The sequence below is a fragment of the Cygnus olor genome, chromosome 11, assembly GCF_009769625.2.
Source record: "Cygnus olor isolate bCygOlo1 chromosome 11, bCygOlo1.pri.v2, whole genome shotgun sequence".
NCBI classification, from domain to species: Eukaryota; Metazoa; Chordata; class Aves; order Anseriformes; family Anatidae; genus Cygnus; species Cygnus olor.
In genome coordinates, this window is record NC_049179.1 from 3,227,023 (window position 1) to 3,241,263 (window position 14,241).

The window sequence follows — 14,241 nt, forward strand, 5'->3', positions numbered from 1 at the left end:
AATTTATTAAATAATCCCCCCCCCCCAAAAAAAAAATTCTTTCCCATTTCTGTCATCCCTATTTTTTTAAAAAGAACTGTTTTCAGTGTGTGGCTTGGGACAATCCACACCACTGCTTCTAAAGATTATTGGTAAGGTACTGATTTCCGATGTGTTAGATCTGACATTTCAGCAGAAAAAAATTGAGTAACTTAGTAAGAATTTTATTAATTGGAATAAATAATTATTTGCATAATCTCTTCCCAAAAGCAAAAAAATATCAAATCTATTCAGGCAAATGATGCCTGAGCCTTCCTTCAAGAAATAACAGGGTTCATGGTGCAAGACCTTTTCTAATCTGCTTTGAAGTTAATTCAGATTAATGCCTCTAGAGAACAGCAGACTTCACTAATAGAGGCAGAAGCTGCCTTTTTTGATCTTACACAGTTTCTTGCAGGATTAAGCCCAATCCAAATGCGTTCTCACAGGCAAAACATTTGAAGAGTTAACTTATGCATTACATCATCTTCATAAATCGAAAGGCAATTTCCCCAGACACACACACACAAAAAAATCTTTATTTTAAAAGAAACTGAAACCAGACAACAGAAAGCAAAGTTACACACAGTGCTGGACAAAAATCTACCATACACATTTTCCAAGAACACTTGATTCAAATTCTTATAATTGTTCTTCTAAAGGGTCAAATACCACATCATTATTAAAAAAAATAATGTCAACACTCTTAATTAGCTCATATTTTGCACTGCTTGGATGGCAGTAGATTGGTAACGTGCCTTTTTCAACTGATTTTTGAAAAAAAATTATCTCTAAAAGGAAAATATGGACAAAAAAGTCCAAGTCAGAAGGCCCTAAAGAACACAGCACCTGCTCTAAAGGCCACATACAAAAGCTTGGAGAATAGACTGTCTTTCAAGTAAAAATCCCTCAACTACTACACATTTCAGAAAAAAAAAAAAAGAGAAAATAAGAAAAGAACAAATATATTAAGAGTCTGCCCTACTCAAGTTACATGGAAATTCAGATTTAGACCATCCTTTAGCAGATAAGAGTCTCCAGGAATAAAGGCAACACCTCTCATGCCTCCAACCCTGAACTGTCTCCAATACAGCAATTTCTGAAATACAGTGAGCATACCTCTGAGGAAAAAGGTGGGGCTGGATCAAAACTTATTCTGAGATACACAGTTTATTTGAACATGAAAAGGATAATTCATCATGTACAGTAAACAATACAAAAATAGGCGCTCCATATGGTCTTGGTATAAGTTTGCTGGTTCAGAAGTGGCTAAGGGCAACACTGAATACTTTAAGCTATAGGCAGCACCTCTAAGGGGCTGAACACCATTCAGAATTTATGATCTCAGAAGTGATGACACACAACACTAGGGCACTAAAGAGACCCTTTATTTCCATATAAAGCAACAAGAAATTGGAGTCATTCCATACAAAGAAGTGAATGTGTATAACTCAGTATGTAGCGTAGGACAGTTATATTGCCTTGAAAGTTCTGCTAAGTACACTTAATTTTCCAATTTTAAGGAAGAGTCTATTCTAATATAGAAAGCTTCAGACAAAACTTAGTCATTGCAGAATAACTTTAAAGTACATCCAGTTCTACATCTTCCTGCATATATCTAATCACATCCAGTAGATTAAAAAAAATAAATCATGTTTTGTAATCCAAGTAAAGAGCGTCAGAATAGGATTTTCACACCCATGAGCTTATTACCTACATGTTCACCCATTTGTCAGTGGATACCGTCAAGGAATTCATGCTAATAGTTACAGCAACAGGAGGACAATGCACCTAAGTGCAGCATGTTGTGAAACGTAGTCTGTTTTAATTATCATGAACTGCTACCATCTATCATACCTCATTCTATGCAAGATACCAGGCCAGCTACCAATCCATAAACAATAATGTATCACATACTTCATAGAGTAGCTTAAAACACATCATGATATGAAATAATTTGTATTACATAGTAATTTAATCCCTCGCCACAGGGTTAATGTTGGACAAAGTCTGGAAACTTTTTTCCAATTTGAATTACATACATTAACTTTGCCACACACCACAGCACTAATGCATGTATTACTTTAGACATGCTCTAATTTAAAACTGAAACAAAAAAGTTGTTGCAAAAATACATGTCACCAATGTGGAACACATTCAAGATTGTTTAAAAGTACTGAACTGATATTCCCAAAACAGGTATATTTAAGCAGTACATAAGGAAAGATTAGTTTTAATATGAAACAGTCATTTAAGTCACATACAACATGATAAGAAGCATGACTTCCTCTTTTAATAATGTTACACCAATACTTACTGGCAGGCAATGTTTATATATAAAATGGAAGGGACGTATTTAATGCAGATGTGTTATCGTATTAAGTTGGAAGAAAGACAAATGTTAAAGAGGTGCTACATTTGAACACCGTTGATTTTGTAAAAATCTCAAACCATAAAAAGCATTTCGCTTATAAACATCAGAGGCCCAGAACTGCAAAAGCTCTGAAATATCCTTGACTTCGTGCATGCAGTTCCACTGACTTCATCACATACTTGAAGCTAAGCCTGAAAAATGTACTTAGAAAATTGGTTCTTAGACAAAAAATAAATAAAAAAGTCACAAAGTATATTCATTTTTGAGGAGCCCCCAGCATTATATTTTTGTTTTAAACAAAGAAAAACCTTATCACTTTTGTCTCCTTCATCTGAAGATTTCAAATAATAATTAGGCCTCTAAACACCCTTTAGAAATAAGCATTAGCCCAGTCCTCTGAAAGAAGAGACTCAGGCACAAACAGCCAACCTGTTTGTCTCAAGTTGTCGAAGCAATCAGTGAACCAGCCAGAAACCAGATTCATGACACCTACTCTCTAGCCTATACACACCGTAACAGCAATAAAGTATTTCAAAGAGAATATTATATTTTTTTTTCTCATTTAAAACTGGTCTCTGGCAAAAACTAAGTATTAAGGGCAGTTTAGGCCAGTTTACACCTAGTTATTTCAGCCTAGGGAAAAAAAGAAAAAAACACATTTTCAGCAGTATAGGCTGCATTTCTGAACGTGATGAGCTATTTAAAAAGGATACAGACCTTTCCCACAAAATGTTAAGGTTTGTAAGACTTACAAAATCTTTGTGATATTTTGGTATGCAGCACCAGTAGTCTAAATCCCTAATAATGAAATAATCACATGATAGTTCAATACAAATTGTTTCATGTAAAGTATTACAAAAAAGCTCACCTATTCTAACCAGCCCTCCCCCCCTTCTATAACTAATTTCTAATTCTAACCAGCTGACATTTTCCTAGTACTTCACTAATAAAACATGATAGTTGTTTTCCCTGTGCATACTTAAAGTACTACTAGTCAATACATGCAGAGAAAAACAAAGTATAACTCTCTCTCTCTCTCTAGGTAAAAAGTCCAGGTATGCCAAGAGCATATCAATAGGGTAAATATATTGGCCAGATGACTTTCTGAGATCCTAATCAGTCCTCTCTCTGTGATCAGTATGATAACAAGTTTGATTTTGTTGCTCGTTTTTATTTTTTGTTTTTAAACTGTCATTTGCTAACGCCTTGAATTTGCAGGTTAATACACACAGAAAATTCAGTGGGTTACAAGCCCACCATGGTACCACTTTAGAAAAAATGAAATAATCTGTTAGAGTAAGTCTCACAGATACATGATTTAAAGACTCATAAAATTATATTCCAGTAGAAGTTTAGAATTTAAATACAGTGTTCTTACAATGTCTTGCTAACCTATATACAAAACACTTGCTTTACTTGAAACAGGATTGAGGGAAGAGATTTCAAAAATTACATGACTATTTTAAGTATGTCTGCTCCAAAATGTTAAAACATTAACTGGGCGTCTGAGAATAACTGCCCCAAACATCTCACAGTCGGAAGGGCATTGTGAACTGCCTACTTGGATAACAATATCATCACGGGAGCTTTTGTTGAACTTTCAATCACTGAGCAAAGTCTTGATTTCATTTACATTGCTCTAAGTCTGAGCTAGCTCCACAAACTTCACAGTGTAAATTGTTGCAGAGATTTTATTTGTTCCTCTAGGAAACAATTTATCTAAACAAAGTTCGGTTTAATTTCTACTTTAGATACCAAAAGTAAATTGTAACAGTCAGTCAGTCGTTACGAAATCTACTGAAGATGACAACTCTTGTAACAGAGGTTGGTTTTTTGCTGTTGTTTTTATTCGCTTGTTTGGTTGGTTTTACCATCACACCTCTAACAAAACAAGATGAAGTTTAGTCTCTGTACTAAATAAAACAAATAGTGCTGAAAACAGGAGCTCTGGATCTGCCTTACACTTCCTTTACATCACAGTACAAGAAATCCTCAAGATATGAGCTGTCATTTACACTTTGAACATTTCCTTTTTCTTGATGAGAGGCATTACAGAAAAGGAGAGCAATGCTACACTTCTCCAGTAAAAAGGTATAAAAATGTTTTCAGTATTAAAATAAAAGGACAGTTATGTACATCTGTGGAGTATCTCCCAGGACAGTACTGCAGCAGAGCCCATTTAAAAATCAACACAATGGTGAAGTAGCAGACAGGCCTTACTTTTCAGTCATTTGCATAACTTACCATAAAAAGAGCCTTTAAATATAGCTGCTTATATTCTACATAGGCTCCTACACCATTCATCACCACAGATCTGAACACCTTCTATTACATTAAGGAAACTGATCAGTACCTGTAATGTTTGGTTTATGATCTAGTTTTCAAACAACCACCAATTAAGTTTCCAGCACAGCAGTGAGTATTACAGAGAGACTATTATTACAGTACCACCTTTTATTAAGTTAAAATAACATTTTTCTCTACAGAAACACTCATTTTCAATTGCATATGCAACTTTAGCACCCTGCTAAGGCCTGAGTGTTCAAGCCTAGATGTTTCCCCACATTTAAAAAAAAAAAAAAAAAAAAGAAAAAGAGTGAGGGTATTTCTGAAATCAAGAGTAAGATCAAATTATCCATATAAAAAGAGAATTCTTAGAATCAAACATGAAGCTCTAGTGCCATTCATACTTATCAGTAGGATCTCAAGTTTAGAAAAAATGCTAAATTTCTGCTTGCTAGCTCCTGATGTGAGCTAAACTCACCTGACGTGAGAGTTGTATTTGTCTTCACCCTAGATTTTCTGTCCCCATGAAGTTGCAAGACTGGCTGAGGCAGTGGTGGGAATTCAGTGTTATGACTTTGCTGGTGAAATTGTCTTGTAGTTCAGTCTGTGCTAAGCACACTCCATTGCCTCCCACCATTCTTCTTGCCAAGAGGACTGTGTAAGCTCAGGATGACCAAGCAGGCTCTATCTGAAAGCCCTTGGAGATGGGCAGGACTTACCCTGCTTAAATTCCTTCTCAATCTTCAGGCAGCGCTGAGGCTGGAGACTAGAACCACCAATAAGACAGGATGAACGAGGGGTGCACAACTGCACAGGGACTATATCTTAATATATGTGCTTAAGATAAATTATTTAAGTTTACATATGCAACCCTAGTTTTGGTGTTCTCTAGATTTAAAGCACTGGACTTTGTAAACTCAATCTAACTTGTTCCAATGTAATGATAGTTTGTAACTATTTCCGCTACTGCAAGACCTAGTAAGAGTCCTCAGCAAGTATTTGCTGAGAAGTAAAGAGATCATTGTCTTTTGAAGGAAATACCAAGTTGTAAGACTTAGTGGGTTTCACTGTGTTACTAAGTATGAAATCATTGATTTTAGAATCATGTTAATGCTCTACTGCAAAAATAAGAAAAAGCACATACGAAATCCCCTGTATTTATTCTAAAATTAAAAACTTTTAGCACTGCACATTCCTCCACGCCATCTCCACTATAATCAAAGAAAAAAATCGCAAGAATATCAGTAATGGACATTCACCAAAAAAATAAAAATGAAAAAATGCAATGAGTACTTGCACACATAGTACCATTAAAACCAAGTATTAAATGCTAGTGTTAGGTAACATGTTAATACTAGCAAATTAGAATCTATTCATACAGGCACATTTTTGCCTTCAATAAAGTTGTCAATGCACTTCCTACTTCTGATCAGTTCTCAGTTATGTTTTACAGTTTAATCAGAAACAAAAAGTATTCAACCCTGTAAAATATTTGCACACATAAAAGTAAGAGTACAAAAGCTGAGATGGAACTTTATGAATGAAAACAGATTGGGGGGAAAAAAGATGATAGCAATCAAACACAACCGATTGTCTGCAGAAAGTGAAGTACCCAATTTGCAACCAAATCTTCGGAGCAAGTATTTTAACCACGACCACCAATTTACATTGTTAGCCATCCGTATTCAGTGCAGGTGGTCCTGCAGTCTCTCTAGTGCGCATTAGCTGGACGTCTTTGTCAGCCATACATGTATCACAGCCCCACACTGCTGATGCTTCTGCTGTAAGAAGGCCATACGCTGACTCAGTCATGCCTGTACAGATTCGATGAAACCATTTTTGACAAGAGGCTTCACACAGGATGGCATCCTGGTCATCGTTAACTTCATGTGTACAAATTCCACATGGATAGACGGGCTCAGAGGATGAGTGACCATGACGACTGGGATGAAGGGGAGTTTTGCTGCTCTTTTCAGAATTGCATCCTTCAGCGGTACCTCGAGGCTGGCGGGACTTACTCTGCGTCCCATTTGAATGACCAGCATTAGTGTTATCAGCACTATTGGAATGGCTATTATCCTGATTTACCACGTTGTTTCGCGTGACATTTTTTAGGTCACTGTTACCTTGAGTCACAATGTCCTCTGTCCTGTGATGATGCTGATGAGCAGCAGTGTTCTGGCTGGATGCTTTACTTGCACCCTGACTGAAGTCTTGCTTTTGTGCTGATGATTTTGCCTGGTTGTAGGTGTTTGGTGGAGGAACAAAAGAATGGTTCGACTCCAGCTGAGAATTTGGGAAATTTGGATTGTTTCCAGGACCAAAGTTAGGTGGCACATCAGGGTGAGGTATCTGTCCAGAATGGCCAAAATTCTCACCAGGATTTGGTCTGAAATGCTGACCAGGCATACTGACATTTTGATTTATCTGACCACTGCTATACGGTGGTTGATTCCCAAAACCTGGGTTATCATGTGGGCCAAAGCTGAAAGAGTGGGGTCGGCTAAAGCCCATTCCCAACGGGTTTTGAGGAAGGGGATGTGGTTGGTTTCTGAGGGAGTAAGAACCACTATATGGTGAGGACACTCTGGGCAGCATGTGAGGTGGCATTCTGAAAGTGTTATAGCCTCCAAAGCCAGGATAACCGGGATTACTAAAATACGGATTTCCTGAAGGAAGTGGTTTATAAGACACAGTATTATAGTTGTCATCAAATGGATTTGCAGCTACAAGGTGGTCAGAGCTTGGATTCGGCGGTGGAGCATATTCAGATGGAGGTGGAAATGATGATCCCTAAAAATATTTTAAATACAACATTTAAATTAGTTTTACTATGTCCCCGCAAGAGAGACCAACCACAAGGTCCTGGATTAGCAGCACTACTGCTAAAAGAACAGTTCAGCTGTTGTGTACAGCCCACCCACTATACCCTGCCAGGCTATCTGAAATTTCAGTGGAGAGGGGAGAGAAGATTTAAGGCTCCAAATGACAAAGTGGTTTATAGTAATCTCAGCGTTGTTTCAGGAACTGTACAGTTGCACAACCATGCTTCTGAAAACACTACTTAATGCGTGACTTTTTTTCCCCCCCTTCATCTTCTACTTAAGAAAAGCAACAGTACAGAAAGCCACGTTTCATTTAAACACATGCACAACATGTTCCAAGTGCTGAAGAGCAGATTTAGAGTATTTTCTTACATTAATTTTGGGTTCAGTTTACTGAATACACATCTTTTAAGACACCCCACTTTTAGGAGAATATACAAACCTAAAATACCAATGTTACTATAATCCTAAAAAAATAAACAAATAAAACAACTGTAGAGAACATAGAATACAGAAAATTCCTATACACAGACTCCTATGTACCAGAGGAGTCCCTTAAGTGTATCTAGTGACTGTGGACTGTCTGAAGTAGTGTCAGTAGGTAAAAAATACAAGGATTCCTGGTTACAAAGCAAAATCAAGTGTCTAATAGAGCCCAGGGGCTGCTCAAATGTCATCGGAGTGGCTATACAATTGAATTTCATTCTAGACCAGCCTGTGAGAACATCTAGCTAGTTCAACCTCACCTCAACTCTTTGTGCTAGCTGCTTTCAGAAAACACAGCCTCATACTCATAAACTAAGACTGAACATACCTTCCCCCACTCCAAGTTTCTGCTGTCCCGTGAGTTTTGAGCCTCGTAAGAAAAGAGAAGAAACTAATCTGCCTCCCCTCTGCGGTTATTGCCATTCCAGAACACAAGAGAAAACTCCAAGAGTAGAGAGATCTGAAACCCTGAAATTAACTGGATATTTCTCAGAGCAGGTTCTGCCATGACTACTTGAAAAGAAAACAAGAATTAAGAAAACAAATCCCCATCTCAATGAATTCTGGATAGGCCAAACAAGAAGTGATTGTTTGACCTGTATAAATACAATTACTCTCATTGGACAGTAAAAAAAATAACAGATACTCTCACTCCAAGCTGAATAAACACACAAAGAAAAATTCTGCACTACAGATATCTAATTGCTTTAGATGTTTTGTATTCAGGCTTCCTTTTCTGGAAACAGAAACTATATAGAAATGCCAGTTTGCAAGGATTCACTAGAAAGGAGCCGAACCTGCCTGATAACTTTTGCTTGAAAACCACTTGGGGAATATGCCACGAGTTTGGTCAAAGCATTAACAAACTGATGCGTTGGCCCACAAACCTACATATACAGGAATAAAAGTAAGAAGAAAAGTAGTCTCATCACAACTACTTGTGCTGTACAGATTCTACCAATGGCTACAAAGTCATTAAGAGAAAGCCTGTCCCAGAATCAAATCCATATGGCAAAATACAAGTTGTTGCAGTCTCACTGCACTCCTTCCTTTGTAGGACCTCAGTAACCTGCAGAGACCTAAAGTAACTTCAGTGAGAGTAACTAGTATGATGAAGTTTCATGAAGGTGACAAAGGAATGAAGATTTCTGCTTCGCAGTACAACTAAAATATTTTGTATGCGAACACTATTTGTGGGAATAGACTGATATTCTGAACAGAGCAGGACAGTCATTCCAGCAAACAACATCTGAGTATGCTACTTATTAAGAAATCAAAAGAATCAAAGGGAATTTACCTGTGTATTTGCTTTGCGCTTTTTCTTATCAGGGCTTCCGAGTTGTACTCCTGGTCCTCCTAACCCATCCAATCCACTGTCACCACCTACAAAATTTCAATCAGTGCAATTCTGCATTAGTTTTCTTAGACGTATGCCTCTGCCTGCCATAGCAAGAGATATCTGTCACAAATAATGAACTTGCATTAATTCTGGTGCCCTACATTGTAAATCCTCAGGGAGCAAATACCTGGAGGTAAAAGTTAGCATACCTCGCACACAGCTACCCGACTTTATTACCACTCTAATATCCCATTCATGCTCATCACGGTTTGAATAAAGCTTTCCATTTATTTTACATTTATCAGTCCCTTGGTTCTTCGTATCTCTGCTTCACCAGTCAGAAGTATTTCTTGTTTGCATAAAGCATAAAACTTTTTCAAGAACTGCTTAAAGCCATGCTAATATTCACCTCCTATTTAACTTACACAGACACGGCATTTATCAAACTCACTGTACCGCCACACAACAGTACATTACAATATGCCATGAAGGAAAAAGCAAACAGCAGTAGATGTGTGAATGAAAACCACTGGAAACCTGCCATATTGTTTAGACAGATCTCCAGTTTATCAGATCTGAATTTCTCCAAATGCAAGACTTAATCAAAAAGACACCTGCCAAAAATGAGAGAGGCTCTAGGTGAAACTGCCTTATTCTGCAGAAATCTCATAGTATAATTGAGCACGGCTGCTCTGGCACAAAAAGAAGTAAAGACTGTTCATTTCATTGATCACCTGATTTCACTCTGAGCAATACAAAGAGATATCTGTACTTCACCTGGCACTCATCTCTGCCTCAAGAGTAGGACAAGCTCTCAAAGTTGTATAAATTATGGCTTTCATTTTTAAAACTCTATTAAGACCATAGACAAAAAAGATTCTAGCAGATTCCTTATTATCCCAGTAGGTTTGCCTTCCTGGGGTTCAAGGGATCTGCCATCATTTGGGAATGCAGAGGTGACCACAAGCCAAAGTATGGAAATTGCTTTCAGGTGAGACCAAAGCAACACATTTTAATATTTTTACATTAAGAAGCTATATGCTACTTCATTTTTTCCCAGACTCATTAAGATAGTAGCTCGTTTACTTAAATAAAAATAAAATAAAAATATAGCAACAGCATGGAACAATGAGACTGGGGCAATCCAGGATGAAAAATTTGCTGTTATTTAAAACTCAAATTCAGAATACAAGTCAAACTTAATCAAGATGCAAGCATATACCTGAACACATGGGTTTGCCTTTATCACCAAAGGCAACCTGAAGATAACTATGAATTATGAATAGCATTATGCAAAGAAGCATAATGTGTGACATTACACCAGCTCCGCATTAGGCAAGTATTCCCAGCAGACAGCTACGCCAGCTTTAGGAGTGTACAGTAACGTAACACAAAATCTCCCACACAGGAAAGAATTAAATCTACTGTATACAAACAAAAATATCCAACAGTTATTTCAATACTCCTAGTCAAAAGAGGCCTGTAACCATCCCCTGCAATGACTTTTCACATGGAGCACTTCCTTTCTTTTCTTCTACACCCTGCCTTCCCTCCACCCCAGCACTTTTTTGACCTAAGAGGTTCCAGGGAAACTACCAGTCCTACCTCAAATAAAAATCGAATTCTGCTTGGGCTTTAATAAGTTCTTTTTGGCTTTGGCTGTTACTGTAGAAATTTCATCTCATTTTTTCATATATGTAATTCCCAAAACATTTAATCATTCATATGGTAATTGGGCATCCCAAATCTACACCTATCATTACTGGCAAATTTTAAGACTGAATTTTAGAGACTAGGGCATTAAGTCATTATCATGTTCCCAAAATACACTCATGCTTTAGCAGAACACATGCTGGTACAACTGACCATCAGAATAACTGGGGATTACTCTGGGAAAAAAAAGTCCTTACTGCCTTGATTTAGAATATAAAATCCTGCATACACTTAGCAAGCTATGAAGCACTGCAACCGCATTACTTGTGGATACTAAATGATCACAGCATAAAGTTTATATAAAAGATGACAAATGTCCCTTAAATCCCTATCCTATACGTCATCTTCTTGATAAACTATTTGCTCAAAACTGTCTCTGCATTTCCCATCAGCTTCTTCTTCTCCTGCATTCTTACATGCTTAGCATACATTTCAGTGGGAAGCTGTACTGTGGCCACCCTTCCTCACAATTGCATAAAATACACTCCTGTTCATGGTCCCATACTCTCAATATATAAACAATGTTAACTGCTGATAGCAGAATGTTACAAACATCCAGATTTCTTTTAACTAACTTCAACAAGTAGCAGCACAGCAATTACTAAGTCTACAATCAAGTAGATAACTGTGCACCATACAAGAGCGCGGCTTTGCTTTAGAGAAGCTACAACTTAACAAAATTGCGTACAAGTTCCCTCTCCGAGACCTCGTTCTTCAACAACTTATGCATATAAGCCTTAGAATTCTAATAAGAGAAATTGGTGAATAAGCTCCACTGATTTCCACACGGGTTACTCACATGGGTAAAGCCAGTCATTTGCCTAGGTTTACAGGACTGAGTCCTACAGCTGGAAGCGTACAAAGCTTTTATATTTTCAGTTCTCGCTATGTGAGGCCAATGATTTAATTTAGCCCCACAAATTTACATTTTCCCTGTGGATTTCATCATGATTTAATTTATACATGAAAGGAAACTGAAAGTTAGTCCTAGCATACCTCCAAAAAAAGAGCGAATAAGGGTCATTTTCATGCAGCCAAAATAAACTTTCCTGAAAGTCACTTCTGGTACCTGCCACACAGGCTTTTCATTAAAATGTGTACTGAGCATTTTGGACATTGTGATATTTGCACTAAGGGTGAAAAAAAATTATTTCACCTTCTGAGACTAATTTTGCAGGAAAAAACACAATCCTTTTGACTGGGACACCACATACGTGAATGGATTTAGAGACATAAATACACATCTGATAACTGTTTCCCTATTATGTTATAGATGAAATATATTTCAGTATGTATTCAGCAACGTATTCGCATTTGAGCAGCGCAGGAGGAGTAAATCCCACATTCCCATTGACTTCACACACAAGACAGACGCTTTCAATGTTAATCAGGAGAACTGCAACTTGCAGTTTTGTCTGCACCTTCAGAGATTATGTTTTTTTTATGTATAATTTCTGCCATACTTAACATACTGCAAATACACTATGGAGTAGTTCCATGGTCACTGGCAAGCCTCTGCCTAGCTTTTCACAGGACAGGTGCCACAGTCTTTTTAAACGGTGCTCGAAGTAAGAAGGTTTTCCCAAGTATTATAAATGACTGAATATAGTTTCCATTATGGACAGAAAACTGAAAAGAGTCAAATTTCAACCAGATTTGGTGAGCCTGTTCTGTGGCCCTGATCCCGTGAACAGTTTTGATATTAAGCAGTAATCCCATGGAACTCGGTGGGTAACTCTGGCACATGAAACTGTACGGGCTGAAATATTTGCAGAACCAGGGCTTGAGAGCGGAGCCTAATGAATCCCAGTCCCCTTTGTAACACTGCTGCATATTTTCATTCTCCCATTCTCAAGGTTGCAACCCAGCTGTTACTAGAGCAGTTTCAGAAAAGTGACCTGTAAATCAGGGACAACGTAGATAGCAGAATCCCCACCTTTCCCCACTTACTCACCCGCATAAAGCCTAAAACGCCAGGAACAATAGAATTCCAGGGGCAACGCAGGAGGGGAAGAAAAGAGAAGCAAGAAATGCCATCCAGAATCATTTTGCCGTAATTTTCACCCCACTCCCTCACTCCACCACCTCCCATGATTTCATTAAGAACTGCATTCCTGCTTTTAAGGACTCCAAGGATACAACTGCCGCTATGTAAGGAGATGTACTGCTGCCTTAAAGTCAGTTGTGCAGCCCAACTCGGAAGAGATACCGCGTTTCCACCCTTCTCCTTGCGCATTTCAAAGAAACGCGTACTTCAAACCTCGCTGGAGCCGTACAACGGGACTGCTAATGAAAGAAGAGACTGGAGGCGCGCTTCGCTCCCCAACGAGAAGAAACAAAACCCCAACTAAAACCAAACGCAAGAGCAAGGTCGGGGCAGGGGAGCGAAGACTCGAGTGCAATTTACGGGCTCCGCATCGGCACTCGCTCGGACATGTGGCACCGCCGACGTCTTCCCTTGCACTCCGGGGACGCACGCTGCATACTAATGGGCAGCAACACAAGACGTCCGCGAGCCCGCACGCCTCCGCCCGCGGGGCAGCGCGGCGCTGCTTGGGGCTGCCGGCGCCTTGCCAGGCCCGGAGGCTGCGGGAGCCCGCGGGGCCGGGCCGGGCGCCGCCGTGCAAACTTAGCGAGGCTCCCGCCCGGCCCCGGCCCCAGCCTCGGCCCCGGCCCCGGCCCCGGCCCCGGCCCCGGCCCCGGTCCCACCCCCGTGAGGGAGCCGCGGGCAGCGCGGCCCGGGGCTGGGGGCCGGGCGGTCGGGGCCGGGGCGCGCATCCCGCGGCACCGCCGGTGTCCCCCTGACGAGAGTTAGGCCCCGCTGGGCGTCCCCCGCCGTACCTCGGGATCTCTTCAGCGCAATGGGGTCCTTCTCCTGTTCCGCTGACATTACAGACAGCGGCGCATGGCTCCCAGGCGGCAGGAATCGAGGCTCTTTGATGCTGACTCCGCCGCCGCCGCCGCCGCCGGCCCGCACCCCGCCCCCTCCGCCTCCGCCTCCGCCTCCTCCGCCGCCGCCGCCACCGCCCCCGCCCGCCGCTGCCGTAACCGCCGCCCGCTCGGCGGAGCCGCCGGACTTTGCAAAGTTTGGCAGTGGGGGGGGCTCCGCCGCGGCAGGGAGCGGGGCTGTGGGCGCCCGCCCGCCCGCCGCCGGGACGGGCTCAGCGCCGGCGGAAGGGAGGCGAGGCCGGCGCCCAGCG

The 14,241-nt window shown here is 40.3% G+C and overlaps 1 protein-coding gene across 1 annotated transcript; it reads right to left on the bottom strand.

The window, feature by feature from the left end:
• Positions 1–539: 539 nt before the first annotated feature.
• PYGO1 (pygopus family PHD finger 1) lies at positions 540–14,178 on the bottom strand. Its single transcript, XM_040569945.1, has 3 exons — positions 13,883–14,178; positions 9,287–9,372; positions 540–7,471 (listed from the first exon to the last, which is right to left on the bottom strand). The coding sequence occupies exons 1-3, from the start codon at positions 13,929–13,931 to the stop codon at positions 6,350–6,352; spliced, it is 1,257 nt and encodes a 418-aa protein (XP_040425879.1). The 5' UTR covers positions 13,932–14,178; the 3' UTR covers positions 540–6,349.
• Between the last annotated feature and the right edge of the window lie 63 nt (positions 14,179–14,241).

Coding starts and splice junctions, on each gene's coding strand:
- PYGO1 (XM_040569945.1), bottom strand. CDS start 13,931: ATGTCAGCGGAACAGGAGAAGGACCCCATTGCGCTGAAGAGATCCCGA. Junction 9,373..13,882: donor TGCGCTGAAGAGATCCCGAG/GTACGGCGGGGG, acceptor GAAATTTTGTAG/GTGGTGACAGTGGATTGGAT. Junction 7,472..9,286: donor AGCGCAAAGCAAATACACAG/GTAAATTCCCTT, acceptor AAATATTTTTAG/GGATCATCATTTCCACCTCC.